The sequence below is a fragment of the Thamnophis sirtalis genome, unplaced genomic scaffold (genome assembly GCF_051295495.1).
Source record: "Thamnophis sirtalis isolate CommonGarterSnake01/CBP01778 unplaced genomic scaffold, rThaSir2_p1.2 scaffold_5, whole genome shotgun sequence".
NCBI classification, from domain to species: Eukaryota; Metazoa; Chordata; class Lepidosauria; order Squamata; family Natricidae; genus Thamnophis; species Thamnophis sirtalis.
In genome coordinates, this window is record NW_028261385.1 from 72,420,046 (window position 1) to 72,435,483 (window position 15,438).

General features: G+C 36.6%; 1 protein-coding gene across 3 annotated transcripts in view; it reads left to right on the forward strand.

Moving 5' to 3' along the window:
- Nucleotides 1-15,438, forward strand: part of SMARCA2 (SWI/SNF related BAF chromatin remodeling complex subunit ATPase 2) — a 113,292-nt gene that overhangs the window by 45,955 nt on the left and 51,899 nt on the right. For all 3 annotated transcript variants that reach the window (XM_087716022.1, XM_087716021.1, XM_087716020.1), the window contains exons 9-15: nt 207-380; nt 1,794-1,964; nt 7,018-7,071; nt 12,157-12,287; nt 12,891-12,951; nt 14,962-15,062; nt 15,204-15,351. In XM_087716022.1, the coding sequence (XP_087572148.1) occupies nt 207-380; nt 1,794-1,964; nt 7,018-7,071; nt 12,157-12,287; nt 12,891-12,951; nt 14,962-15,062; nt 15,204-15,351 (840 nt within the window). The remainder of the gene's footprint in view (nt 1-206; nt 381-1,793; nt 1,965-7,017; nt 7,072-12,156; nt 12,288-12,890; nt 12,952-14,961; nt 15,063-15,203; nt 15,352-15,438) is intronic.

Below are 15,438 nucleotides of genomic sequence, written 5' to 3' on the forward strand. Positions count from 1 at the left end.
TCCCATCAGACATAACCAGTTTTGCTGATATTGAAGACTGTTAAGAGTTTCAGTTCATCCTCATATAGAATACTGCTTGCTACTTACAGCTGTTCTGCATTGAATAAAAAATTAAATAAAAAATACTGCTGTCATATACTTAAGTGATTTTGCTAAGTTTGTTGGTTACTGCCCTTCAGTTGACTTTTTTACTATTATTTCAACAGGAATATCTCAATAGCATTTTACAGCATGCTAAAGATTTTAAAGAATACCATCGGTCAGTGGCTGGAAAAATTCAGAAACTTTCCAAAGCTGTGGCTACCTGGCATGCCAACACAGAACGGGAACAGAAGAAAGAAACAGAGAGGATTGAGAAAGAACGAATGAGAAGGCTGATGGTAAGATGTGATATAACCAATCATGGAGACAGACAACATTAGTTCTTGTTTTGGGGATCAGAGGAGAAGCTTAAAGGAAAAATTATATTAACCCTGTTCCTTTAGAATTCCTTAAAATATTCATTCAAAAATACAGGAGTTAAACAGATGATACACCTGGATTTAGAGCAGGAGTGTCAAACAGCCCAGATGTGTCATGCGTCGGGTACCCTCCCCCAGCTCCATGAAGGGGGAAAATGTCATGAAACGTCACATGATGGCAACATGACGCCGCAGGTTTGACACCCATGATTTAGAGGCAAATGAACATAGGTGCAGCAGTTCATGACAGTTCCAATATGCTTTATGTTTTAAAAATCCTGGCAATAAAGATGTATTCTGGTGCTATCCAGTTATCAAAGAAAGATTCAAGGGAGTGTACCCCAAGGACAGCTTTGTTGGTTGGATCCTTTGCCTCCCCAACACATTTCCATCTTTATGTTGGATTACATGAAGAAAATAAATGAAGAAATGTTTATTATACAGTTATCTGAACCTGGTTCCCAGACATACTAAGATGATAATCTAATATTTTATATATTTCATTTTTAGAGATTGATTGTTGCTCAATAGAAATTTTTGCCATACCATAGCCTGTCTCTTAAATTCTTCAAACTCTTTTGTTTCCTTCCCTTTCAGATATATTTGAATCATACTAAAAATTAAATGTTTCAGCTATTTGCTATTCTCGGGCATGTTTTGAAAATGAGTAGCATGTCAAAACAGTAGTTTGATCATGATAAACTTTGGAATGTCATTGTTATCAGTGACGTTTGTTTAATTGAATTTTCAACCCAAATCAAGATTTTCCAAGAGTGTTTACTGTAAACTCCACACAGTGAGGGGAAAGAAGTAGATTGATAGTTTTGCCTGGTATGTTTATTCTCTCCAAATATTATTGAACTCCAAATCCCAAATCAAAGCTTGGTTTGATTACTGCTAGGAATTGTCGAAGATGGAAGTTCATAAACATAAACATATTACCCATCTCGTCTCTAAAAAACAGTAGACTCACTAGACTCTGCACTGATTGCTTCGATAATCATCACCATGTTGTATGTCTTAAATAACAATAAAGTGATCAGTTGATACCCCTAGATTAGGAAGAACAGTCTAATTTGTAGACCTGATTTGTAACCGCATTTCTACAACCATTGGGGGCCCAACCTTTTGGCTTGCCTGGGCCACTTTGAGGGAAGAAGTCTTGGACCACATAAAAAAGATAAAAAGATATAATTAATGTATATAAATAACAAATTTATTTTTAAAAAATATTTTTATACAATACTAGTTGCAATACTAGCTATCCAGGACTACACAAATTGATCCTTTCCCTTTGACATTATGTGAATTTTCATTTGCTCATGCCATTAGGCTGAAGATGAAGAAGGCTACCGCAAACTCATTGATCAGAAAAAAGACAGACGTCTAGCCTATCTGCTGCAGCAAACTGATGAATATGTGGCCAATCTGACAAATTTGGTGTGGGAACACAAGCAAGCACAAGCTGCCAAAGAAAAAAAGAAGAGGAGAAGAAGAAAGAAGGCAAGTATAAAGTTTAGTTGTTGCTGAAAAGACTTTTAAAGAAATCTCTTGTTATGCAGTTGCTTTCTTCCAAGGCATTTTTATAGAAGGTTTTCTCAGGGTTTTTTTTAAAGGCACATTTTGGCAGATACTAATAAATAAAAAAAGCATCTGATCTGTTATGCCAAATTCCTCTCTCCAGCTCATTCCAAAACATATGGGACATATTACAAACAGCACTTTAGTAGTGAACGGGTCTACTTTTCCCCTCCAAACCTTGCCACCTGGTGGAACAAGTTTGGGAACCAGAGAGGATCAGACAATAAAGTTAACTCATTACACATATTTAAATTATGTCTGACCCTGCATCTATATAGATTAGTTATTGCTAACTTTATTTTTTTTCAAGCAGGACAACATAAGGATATTTTAAACATCTTTTAAGTTGTAATCTCCAAAGTTTCTAATTATAATCAACACACTCAGGCCATAACAATATACTTTGCCTCCAATAGTTCATGTGTTTCTCAACCTCAGCAGGTTTGAGGTGTGTGAACCTAGTACAGGTAGTCCTCAACTTACGACCACAATTGAGCCCAAAATATGCGTTGCTAAGAAATTTAAGTGAATTTTGGCCCATTTAATGACTTTTCTGGCCATGGTTGTTAAATGAACCACTGCAGTTGTTAAATTTGTAACACGGTTGTTAAGTGAATCTGCTTTCCACATTGACTTTGCTTGTCAAAATGTTACTGTTGTGGCTTGCTAGCGGAGCTGGCAGCAGATTTGGAGAGTGAGGAGGTTGAGGAGGAACATGGGCCAGTCCTGAAGTCTGGGGAAGACTCTGATGAGGGCTCTGTGTCGGAGGCAGAGAGGGGACCAGAGCCGTATGCCAGCTATCAGCTGCCTTCAGAGTCAAACATCAGTGAAGCAGACGAACAGCTGGAGCCTGTTCCCAGTGTGCACATGCACAGAGTTGGCAGATGAAGGGAACAGCTAAAGAACAGGGGTTGACTTGGGAATAAGGCCCCAGGTGGATGATAAATTGCCCCTCCCAGAGGAAATAAAAAAGGAGCGAACAGGGAGTGGATTTTGCAGGAGATAGTTAGTTTGCTTAATTGGTTGTGACTCTCCGAGATGCCTTGCCAAGTTCTGCAGATATCGGCCTATCAGCTCTCCAAGTCAAATAAGGTCTGTGACTATAAATCCTCCCTTGAAAGGCTTTGCTGGATGTGAATGAGCAGAATTCACAGTAAATTAATAAAAGGGTTTTTTGTCGGGACAAGGAGTTTGCTTCATGCTCTTAGGAAGCCTAGGTCAGAACAGTCACAAAAGATGATTATATGACTCCTGGACACTGCAACTGAGTCAATTGTCAAGGATCTGAATGTAAATCATGTGACCATGGGGATGCTGCAAAATGGTCATGCCACTTTTTTCAATGCCGTTGTAACTTTGAACAGTCACTAAGTGAACTTTTGTAAGTTGAGGGCCTGTATATGGGCTGGGGAATTCTGGGAGTTGAAGTCTGCACATCTTAAAGTTGTTGTGGTTGAAAAGCATTGACATAGAGAAAGAAAAGGACACTCAAGGGAGGTATGTACTATATACATTCCAAGCAGTCTTCTGAAAATAGTGGTAAATAGTCAAAACCTGAGGTGATACAAGCATAAATGTTTGTTGTTGAATCCAAATTAGAGGCTTTTGCTTTTATCTTCTTGGTAGATAGATTTTTAGAGTCTCCCACTTCTGAATGCTGCTTGTTATATCCCTGTACCTTGGGGAAGGGACCTTAATAAGCTGGGCAAGTCTAATGGCAGGAGGAAAAAATGGAAATGAAATGACCTACATTTCATTATATTGTACACGCTCATGTTTCGTTAAAATCTGACCCTGGCTCATTTTATAAATTACCGTACATATTTTTAAATGGGCTCCTGAAAGAAGCATTTTGGTGTGTTTTCAATATTTAAAACGGGTTAATGTACAAAAATGACTTCTTTTTAAATTACCCCTTATCCTTTCATATCATAAACATTATTATTTTTTTAATAAAAGGAGATGTAAAGTATACTTAAAGTTGTTTTTAACATTCTTTAGGGTGACATATAATTGATTGAACTCGGGATCATTCAATATTAACACATTACTGCCTAACTAATGAAATGTTTTTATCAGAACAAATCACTCTTGCTCACTAGAAATATAGTTAGGAATATCTGTGATAAGGAACTTGATAATATGAAGTGTTCTAACTCATTGATACGTAAATATAACATGATGCCTAAAGCATAAACCTTATTATGTGTGGGTAATTGGCAGTTAGATTCACAATCTAGCACTGGTAGAATTTAATAATTCAGGTCCTAACCAAGTTAAGTGAGTGTCTAAGAATTATAAGAAATTCAAAGCAAGGTGTTTCTTTTTGTAAAATTACAATGTTCTGGTCTGATAAACTTTTAAAGAATTGTAAATGTGTTATCTAGCCTTTCTGTTACAAATATTTTCTCATCTAGTTTGTTTTCACTTTTTCTTTGCTATTTCTGCATTAAAAGCTTAATGGTCTTCCATGGCAATTTTATATGCTTGGGCATTATTCATATGCAGGATAATACGTGGCTGCTTTGTGCTTAACATCAGTACCCTGCATGTGAAGTCCTGTTTAAACTCTCAGTTCTGAGCAGCTCTTTTTAACAGAGCTAATTAAGAGGAGGAGGTGTGACATTACAGGCCCTTTTTCATATATAGAAGGCCTCCTCTTAGTTGCAGAGGCTGCTTGCTGTTAAAATAAGCTTTCCGGCAATGCAAGAGCTATCTGCTTTCTGCACCTGCCTGCCACCAGGATTTGGTAGGCATTGGCTTTCTGCCAGGTTTTGTGTAAATAGTTTTCTATATTTTGTACCACTACCAGGAAAAGAAGAAAACAAGGTAAATAAAAGCCGGAATAGGGTTTTAGCAGTTAGGCTAGAGAGAAACACACCTGCCACCTTTCAAGTGTTTACAGTTCTCTAAGATCTTTGATGCAGCACAGATGCCCATAGCTCTCCTTCCTTTTTGTCACTACCCAGCTAACCAATATTGCAGCCTTTGTTGCCCCTACCAACTTCTTGATGGGGTCTACTTCAGTGAGGTCTAGCAAATCATAGACTTCTCTCCATACCAGAGGGTGCTCCTGAGCAGGATCTCTGGTTAGAATTTTGCAAGAAGCAGCAAAATGCTTGTTCAGGGATTTACCTGAATGCAGGAAGAGCTCACTGGGAAGAAACAGTGGGATGGAAACACACTTTCTTCTTGTTTCAAAACTCCATACCTTTAGGAGGTATGAATAAAATGGAGCTTCTACTCACATTCACCAAAATAGTACCAGCAATTGGCATCCTTTTACAAAGACTCTTAAGAGCCACAGTTGTGATAGGCGGCACTGCATTTCCCCAGAAGGGGTAGAGGCAGCTAAAAATTAATTTGGTGGTGTTAAGATGATTATTTGAGGATTGCTTACAAATTTAAACCATTGGCCCTACCTCTTTTTAAAATCAATTGTTTTTCATTCTGTAGAAATTATTTTTCCTCCATCCACTGCTAAAAGCAACTTATTTGCAGAGTATGCATTAACATGTGCCCACCTCTCAACCCCAAATCCATCTTTAAAATCAAACAATAATCTTTTTCCAACTCAGCAGAAAAGTTTCCTAATACTTATAATTCTTTTTTCTGCACATTTATTAGGAGTTAACATCCGCTGGTCAATGAGTAGAGATTGAGAGCATTAGTAGCATTCTTCCTCCCATCCTGGCTTCTTCATTCCCAAGATGGGCACATCTAGAAATGAAATTGAGTAGAAGGAAAACGCAGCCCAAGGCGCGGATGGCAGCAGGAATTGCTGGGGAAAGCTTTCAGAGCTAAATGCTCAGGCTGATAAAATTTGCAGTACTGCAGTGCCCTCCCCACTCGGAGACATCTCAGAAGCTTCCATTAGTACAGAGTGTGGTACTCTGAAGGTGGGGGAGATCCACCTTAGGAATGGGACATCTAGATGGCTGCTGCACTGGTTACCATTTTATCTTCACCCATAATTCAGAGTGAATGTATTACTTCTAAAGCTCTATGGCTTGGGTCCTTGTGTCATAATGTGGAACCATACTCTTCAAATGGAGGTTGGCTTATTGTGCGTGATTGGCTTGCAAGTGCAGTTTCCTTTCAGACAGTAGCTTGAAAGCAGGCCTTTTTCGTATTGGCCCTGACTTTCCGGAATTACCTATCCCTGAGATGTTGCCAGGGTCCTTGCTGTCTTGTTGTTTGGAAAGGCAACAGTCCATCCATTTGGAACTTAAAAGAGTTTTTTTTTTTTAACTACTCCTAAATATATTGGTTTTAAAACGTACAGGCAGTCCTCGACTTACAACAGTTTGTTTCTGAACAAAGTTACTTATGACCATTTTTCATATGTACAACTCTTGTGGCAGCCCATGGTCACATGATTTGCCTTTGGATGCTTGGCAACTGCTTCATATTCATGATGGTTGCAGTGCCCCAGGGTTATGTGATCACCTTGTGCCACCATATGACAAGCAAAGTCAGTAGGGATTCACTTAACCACTGTGTTACTAGTTTAACAACTGCAGTGATCCACTCAACAAATGTGGCAAGAAAAATTGTAAAATGGGAGAAAACTCACTTAACAAATTTCTCACTTAGCAACATAAATTATGAGCTCAGTTGTGGTTATAAGTCGTGGACTCCCTATATATTGTGTGGGGGTCTGTTGAATTAGAAGTGGGATATAAATGATGAAATAAAAGACGAACTGGATTCATTTCTGAACATAATTAAATTATGAACAAGTTCCAGTTTCTAAGGCAGGATGTAATTATAGCATTTCATTCCTTGCTTTAAATAAGGGGACTAGTCTAGAGATAGTATGCAGATGGAAAATGTATTGTTTTGTTTATACTTAATATGAAATCAGTGTAACTTCAGTGTTTGTTTTCCACCATCACCTAAGAAAATCACAATTTAAATATTTTTAAAGAGCATTTCTGCTGAAATATTAACTATCCATGTGTTTTTATTTCAGAAGGTAGAAGACAACACGGAAGGAATAGGATCTGGACTTGGTCCTGATGGTGAAGTAAGAATTCTATTTTCTTCTGAGGAAGTATTTCAAATGTATTCACCTCTGTTACTATAATGCTAAACAAAATGTCACGTTTCGTATTTTAATAAATTTGGGAGCAGTGGGGCAACAAGGTTAACACAAAGAACTATTTTCCTCAGTATGAATTATAGATAGTTTTAGAAAGCAATAGTCCTATTTATAAATTATGGTACAGATAATGAAGCCTCTATGTAACATCTTTTTTCAATGGTAGTAAAACCAATTATAGAAAATAAGATCCTAAATTTTAAAAGTTCTTCAACAAAGGAACTTTAATCCATATAGTTCTCTCTTGACCCTGGAATCCCTTTCTCATCTAACATGCTCTATATTGGATTTGCAAGGGGAAGTGAGAACTGGGAGAACTAATTTGCCTTTAATTTCTCATCAGCAGAAGGATCTTGTATATTCAGTTTTACTTACTAAGTCTAGGCTTGTAAATATATGCTGTGTTTATTTTAAAATTGTATGTGTTTTTGATATTATTTTTACCCCTCATCATATTCAAAGGAGGTTGTATATACAAGGTTAGAACATAGAAAAAGAGGGATGTAAATTAACATTAGCTTAATTGCATAGATGTTGCCTCCTATTGATTGTAAATGATAGATTGAAGCGTGAGGTTACCAGTTATGTAAATGCAACATAAATAAAGAAAACTTTAAAGAAAATCCTAATGATCATGATTTCTTAATATATAATTTGGAGGTTACAGTTGTATAGGCTAGAGAATAGTATATTTCATATTAACATCCATACAGTTGGCATCATTTAAAATTATATTTTGGAATCGGCGACAAAATATTTTGCTTTTGCAACTTGAAAAAACACAGTTTTAGCTTTTCCCTCCATCAGTAAATTGGATTATTACAGTCTGTTTAATCAGCCACATTTACATTAGTAGATTTACCGTATGCTTTCTTTTGTCATATGCAATAAGATGTCTAGTAAATTGGTTTAATGCAAGACACTTTGTCCAACACATCTAATTGAAGTTTTTAATGAGTACACTTCTACTTAATGAGCTATCTCACTAATGAGCATGCTAGAATGCACTATAATAACCATAATGTTTCTATGCTGATGTCTTATGCTAGAAATATGACACACATTATTATTTGAAACTTTGCCCCAAGATTACTTAAAATGACTGAGATGTTTTTATAAGCCATTGAGATAATCTGGTGTACAGTTATATCTGAAAGTAATCCTACTGCAGTCAAAGAGGCTTATTCCACAATACATATCGTTGCATGTTGCCTTGGAAAGAAAGTCTCACTGAAAACAGTGAGACTAACTTAAAGGTCAGTAGGTAAGCTTTATAGCGTTGAATTGATGAACTGCCATCAAGTTAAGATAGACTCTTAGCAATTGCATAGGTAAACTTTCTTCAAAATGATCTATTCACAACCTGGCCTTTTATATCTCTTAATGTTTCATTCATATTGCTGTTGTAATTCGGTCCATCCACCATGCTGCTGATCATCTTCTTTTTCCTTCCACTTGTCCTAGTGTTATTAACATTATTAATGTCCCTAGCATTCTTAAAGAAGCTTATCCTTTGCATAATGTTTCCAAACTATTGACAGATTGAACCTGTCATATTCTGAAAAAAATATTTCTAAAACAACATTCTCCCAAGGGAGAATTTTGGATTGATTTGTTCTACAATCCATTTGTTTGTTTTCCTGATATTCTCAAGAGTCCTGTCCAACACCAAAATTTAAAAGTGTCTTGCTTTCCAACTGCCACTTCCATAGAATGTGCACAGGGAAAGCCGTACCAAATCCTAGCATATGCCTTTTTAAATTATTGTTAATGTTAATAGTTGATCTTAAAAGGCAAAAGGGGTCCACTAGTTCAATGTCTTGTCACTTCTCAGGTTGATTATTCTACAATTAACATTAGCGTAGTCTTCCTTATTTTAAGGAAGACAACATGTAGTCTCGTGTTCTTTTTTCTGCACTCCTTGATTTTGTAGATCATTTGTATTTTCAGTTATCCAAATAGCATCGCCAACATAGGGCAGGTTATTGATGTTATCCAATCTTAAAATCATCTTCATCTTCATCCATACTGCTTCCCTCATTATATATTCAGCATATAGATTGAATAAAGAATAAAAGGAGACAGGGAGGGAAGGAGGAGCTGAGTACTTTCTCATCCACTTGCCAACCTGGAGTCACTCTTCTGTTTGGTTGATATGTCCCTATTCTTTGTATATGTTTCATATGAAGACAATGATATATTCTAGGAATCGCAGTTTCTTCAAGACATTCCACAATTCGGATCGATTCATTCAAGGCCTTTCTAGAGTTGATGAACTACATGTCGATTTCTTATGTGCATTCTTTGGCTTTCTCAATTATCCAGGGTGCATCAGCAATAGTGATTCTTGGTCCTCTGCCTTTTCTAAAACCAGCTTGAGCATCTGGCATTCCCTTTTCTGAGCAAGATTGCATTAGATGATCCTAACAAGTACTTTGCTAACATGTGAAATAGAGAATTTTATGCAATCACGTAAATCTCCTTTCTTTGCTACTGGTACTTCTTCTAATTTGTTGGCAATGTCAATCTGTTGTCCAGATTTGCTGGCATAGTTTGGTTGCAACCATTATTGATTCTTCTGTTGCTTGCAGTATTTCTGTAGATATTCCATCAGTTCTTGTAGATTTCCAGTTTGGTGATTGCTGTAGTGCTAATTTTATCTTCATTAGAAGTTCTTATAAATTTAGAATATCTTCCAAAGTATCTTTAGATATTGACATCTGGTTACACTCAGTTTCAGTGTACTGCTTCCATCTGTTTGTTCCTCGTTGGATTGGTCACTATCTATCCGTTGGTGTCCAATTTAAGGTTGGAAGCTCCTTCAGACATTTTTCAAAGGACTTCCCTTGGTTTTGGTCTATCTCCACACTATATTTCTCTACCAAAATTGTAGTACAGCTCCTTTGCCTCTTTTAACAGTTCTCTGAAATTCTTTGTTAAGTTCCTTCCTGAGATCTTTGTCTTTCTTGGCTTCTCTTCTCTTCCTGGCAGTGTTCACCATCTGTTCTGATATCCAGTTTGATTTCTTCTGTTTCTTGGTATTTGGCAGTCTCTTTTCACATTCATTCTTGACATCTTAGATTTCATTCCTTGGCTATAAATGTAGTTCTGGCCTTCGTTGCAGTTCCCAATGTTGTTCTTGAAAATGATGCATCTGTGGTCAAGCTCATGTCTTGGAAACTGGCTGGCTTTGTTCTTCGGCTTTACTTTGATTTGGAACTTGCATACAAGCAGTTCACATGATCTGTTCCACAGCTTTTGATTATGTCTTTGCTGTTACAACTGAGCTCTTTTATTTCCTTGTACCTTGATTTCTTTGTGCTTCTTCTGGCGATAACCATGTACATAACTGTTGTTTTGTTGTCTGAAGAATTTATTAATAATAAAGGCATCATTAAATTGGCAAAAATGCATAATTTACTTTACTTCTTCATTTCTGTTTCCTAGGCTGAACAGGCCAACTATGTTTTCCTCCTTACCATTTTAACTTTGGCATTACAATCTCCAAACTGCAGACTGTTTCCAGATCTTGCTTGCATATTCTGTCAATTTCAGATTGAACTTGACCATAAAACACCCACAATTTTTCTTTACCTGCATCTGTGGTTCAGACCTAAACCTGAATAACTGTAATGTTAAATGATTGACTGTGAAAACTTACTGATGTTATTTGGTTGTAGCCTATCCAAACACTATTTTTGCTATATCCTTCTTGGCTATTATTTTTTTGCCCTGAGTAGTAAACAGTATGATCTCCTGATTTAAAGTGTCAGTTCCTATCCATGTCAATTTGCAAATGTCCAAGATGTCAGTTTGTAGTTTGTTCACTTTTCACCGGCTTGAACTTTACCATCTTCATGCTTTCTACATTCCAAAGTCAAACTATAATTCCATTTGCAGCTTCAGGTTTTCTTTTCTTTCATGGTAACAGCAGCAACTAAAGCTTTAATTTAGCCACATCCTAAACATTATTACAGATAGTCCTAACAATTACGATCAAAACCCATGATGCTTGTAAAGCAAATCACCACATAACTGGGCCTCTTTTTCTTTATTTTGCAGTGGGAGTTAAATGAACCCAGTGTTCATTGTGGGCCTGTGTTTTGCCAGAAACTGTACATCATGGGCACTGCAAATGAGGGCCACTTGCTAAGCGCCCAAAATGCAGTCACATGAATGCAGGAGAGGGTCTGATGTCAGAATTTGGAAACCAGATTTTACATCCCTTTTAGGAGGCTTGTTATAACTTTGAACTGTTGCTAAACAATCAGTCATAAGTCAGGGACTGTCTGTAGTACTCTAAAAGGCCTTTAGCAATATCCAGTCTAAGGGGCCCATAATCTGCCGTTTATTAACACCATTGTCTTCTTCCAAGCGGTCTTTGATTTCTTGATGCCTGCTATAGTTCTTGATATAGATGTCTGCTTCCTTTATCTGAACAGCTGGGATGAGTTCATACTATTGGGAGTATAACTCCTAGCATCCAGTCCTGATGCTCTTTGCTCACCTCTTCCAGGAGCATTCCCTTCCACAATGAGGCAACAAAGCAGTTCTTAGTGTCCTAACCTTTAAACTTACCCTATGAAACCTATCTCCTTTATTATTGAGTATCGAAGACATTTAAAGTTATAACAGTATTTCCACCAAAATATAAACTGTTAATTTTTTTAAAAATCTATCCATGTTACTCTCTGACCTGGCATACTTTCTCCCTCATCAAGCTACAAACTTTATGAAGATTGAGGGTTGCACACGGGGTATCTCCAGTCAGATTGCATCACATGACAACATACATTATGCAGGGTTTGGTTTGAAAGGGAGTAAGTCCCAAGTCTTTTTTGAGTAGGCACATTTTTGTCCTCTTAAATCCTTCCTAATTTTGGGTTCTCAGCATGGGTCTAAATAAATAAATGGTGGGATATTAAGAACTTTGAACCTATTTTCACTCTTTGTCTCACAGAATCCTATTGTCTATACAAATTCAAATGTATGCTTCTCCTTAATATTTAGCTCATAGATGAGAGCAGTCAGATGAGTGATCTCCCGGTCAAGGTAACTCATACAGAAACAGGCAAAGTCCTTCTTGGACCAGAAGCTCCAAAAGCAAGTCAATTGGATGCTTGGTTAGAAATGAACCCAGGGTAAGTAATTGGTTTACCTACTAACGCGCAACCCAAATACTTTTGCATTACAGTCATGCAGCTTAAGTATTTGCCGATTTTTTTTTTTAATTTACACACATGTAAATGGTTCTAAACCCCATCCATATTAGCATTGTTGGGGTTTTTTATGTATTGTGTTTGGCCACTGTTTGCTCAAAAAGTTGCAACTTTTGTTATCTGCAACATGCTTTTAATATGCAGCTATACTATTATATGTTTATTAAAATCTATTTATTTCTCAATGCACAAGCTTCTATGGATCTTTCTTAAATATTTACTTATGGAGGGGTGCATTTTTCTGAGAAAGTCAACTCTGAGCACATTTTTGAACAGAACACGATGGATGTAATCAACTATGCCCATTGTGACTAGTTGTTGTGGAGCAATAATTCTAGCACTGTGAGCCAATTTGTTTCCTCTGGAAGTCTATGAATGATTTCTCCCATAATTGATTGCTTTGATATCTTTAATATTATTTTTGTACTTCTCTGAAATACTTTTTTCTTAGAAATATTTTTAAAGGGTTGCTATTTTGGAGGAGTTCCCTTACTCATACTGTTTCACCTGCTTCTCCCTGGCCAGCTATGAAGTTGCTCCCAGGTCAGACAGTGAAGATGAAAGTGGCTCAGAATATGAAGAAGATGTAAGTGAACACTCTTTCTTGATGTAGCTCTTTATCTAGAAGAATATTTTTTTTGATAACAGAGTAAAAATAAGCATGCAAAAAACAAATCTTAACTATTGAAGTACAACTCTTTAATACTGCAAGATAAATACCCGAATAGACTACCACAATGGTGTGTGGGGTTACTTTTACCACCGACAATGTTACCTAGCCTAGTAACGAAACATTCAGAAACCAATCCACAAGCTCAGACAACAAACCTCCACCCTCATCCTAAACACAAGCTATAGATATTTTGTCACTATCACAAACAAACACAATTCTTCTGGAAAGCAGCTGTTCCATAGGGAATTTAGTAGTTAGAAGTTATCCAAGTTGATGGTGTCCATAGTCAGTTTATTTAGGCATCATATTGTTTCTTTGGTTTGATGAATGATCAGGTTTATTTATTTTATTATTTACTGTTATATATTATTTTAATTTGCTGTTTTAATTTGCCACAAGGTTGTATAATTTAGAGCAGAAATAGAAATCCCAATAAATAAAGAAACAAAGAACCTAATTAAAATAAAATCCACCGTGTATTATGCAGTCTCCCAGTTTGTTTCTACCATAACAATAATAACCCATAATAATACTAATTTGTGTGACTTTTCTTGTCTAAATAAAATGTTTCAATTGGGTCGTAAATTACAGTACCATAACCTAATTAACTAACTGGAAAAATAGCTAGTTATAAATCTTTAAGCAACTGAAGGATGCCAGATTTCTTTTTGATTACTGATGGTTGTTAATCACAGTAAGTAATGGGGTTTTAGTTTTAAGGATATTGCAGTTCGTCAAAATTGATGTAGATTGTTAATTTTTAATATAATTGGTAATAAGTCTTCTTGAATATTTTTTCCTTCATATACAGTAGCTTGTCTGAAAATTATTATATTTTAGTCAGTTTCTCATTAAATGGTTTAGAAGAGGAAAGGTAGTGGGGGGGGGGGATTGGGGAGACTTTTTTGTTTTCGTTTTGTGATGTTAGCAGCCAAGGATGTGTTCAGTAATTTTTAAAACTGCCATTAAAACTACTGCCAGTAATAGTTAGGAAAGTAGATATGCATTGCTATAGAGCAGAGGTTCCCAAACTTGCAACTTTAAGACTTGTGGACTTCAACTCCCAGAATTCTCCAGCCAGTTGCCAAGTTTGGGAACCTCTGCTCTAGAGCAACACAATGGAAAGTGTTTGGAGTTTTTATTAAATCTGTAAGATTTATTTACTGTACCATTTTTTTTGCTTTTGCTTTGGGATCTCAAGGTCCCAGTCTTATAGTTGCTAATCCTTCCTTTCCATTATAGAGGTTTTGACCCAGCAGAATAATTTATTTTAGGGACTAAGCTCTGAATTCTTCCAATTATGGTTAAAAGTAGAAAATGTTTAAGTTACCTGAGGTTATCTATAGTGGAAAAACTGTGTGAGAAATACTACACATGGAAAACATGTAATATATTCTGCTGGTGTCATGCCCAGTGACTTGGACTGGTTCTGAGTTCTATTCCTTGCCTTTAGCATGAAAAACTGGCTGGATGACTTTGGGCCTGTCAATCTCTCTCACAGCCCAATCTATTTAACAGGCAAATTGTTTTTCCAATAGGAGGAGGAAAGAGTATTAGATATGTTTGCCACTTTACGTTATTAATAAAAATAATAAAGCCAGAATAATTTTTGTTTGAAAAAAAACAATCCCACAAAATCACCTCCACTGGTTATTTTAAAAGCATCAGGAATTATATGTTGCAAATTTATTTATTCATTATAAAACCAAGTTCCTATAATCAGGCTAAACTCTTTTTTTTAACTAACAAAAGGTACTTCTCTATAAATCTCAGTGGGGCAGTTTTTTGTTTTACAAGGGAGAGGAAATTGAGGAGGGAAGCAAAACATAATGGAAAATTGTAGCTGGCCTTTGGAGTTCTTGCTGATAAGTGTTTCATGTGGGATTGACTTCATGGGTTGTTGGGGGTTTTTTCCCTGTGCAGGAAGATGAAGATGAATCAAGTAGACAAGAAATAGATGAAAAGATACATCTGGATCCCAACACTGAAGATGTTTCAGAAAAAGACGCTAAACAAATCATTGAGTGAGTAATTTGGGAGAGCAGAGACAGCAAAGCATGTGGCACCCTCCCCTTTCTAGATCGGATTTCTGCATGTTTTAAGAAATAAAATGGCAAACAAGTCATCAATGTGAAATTAAAAACAAATCATTCCTTGCTTTATAGGACAGCAAAACAAGATGTGGATGACGAGTACAGCATGCAGTACAGTGAAAGGGGATCTCAGTCTTACTATACAGTGGCTCACGCAATTGCTGAGAGAGTGGATAAGCAGTCCTCACTTCTTATCAACGGCACCCTGAAACATTACCAGGCAAGCATACTAGCTGGAAATTGCTCCTACAGGAGCTTCATGCCAGAGATCCTTAAAATGTACTATAATTAGTCTCCTTTAAAAAGC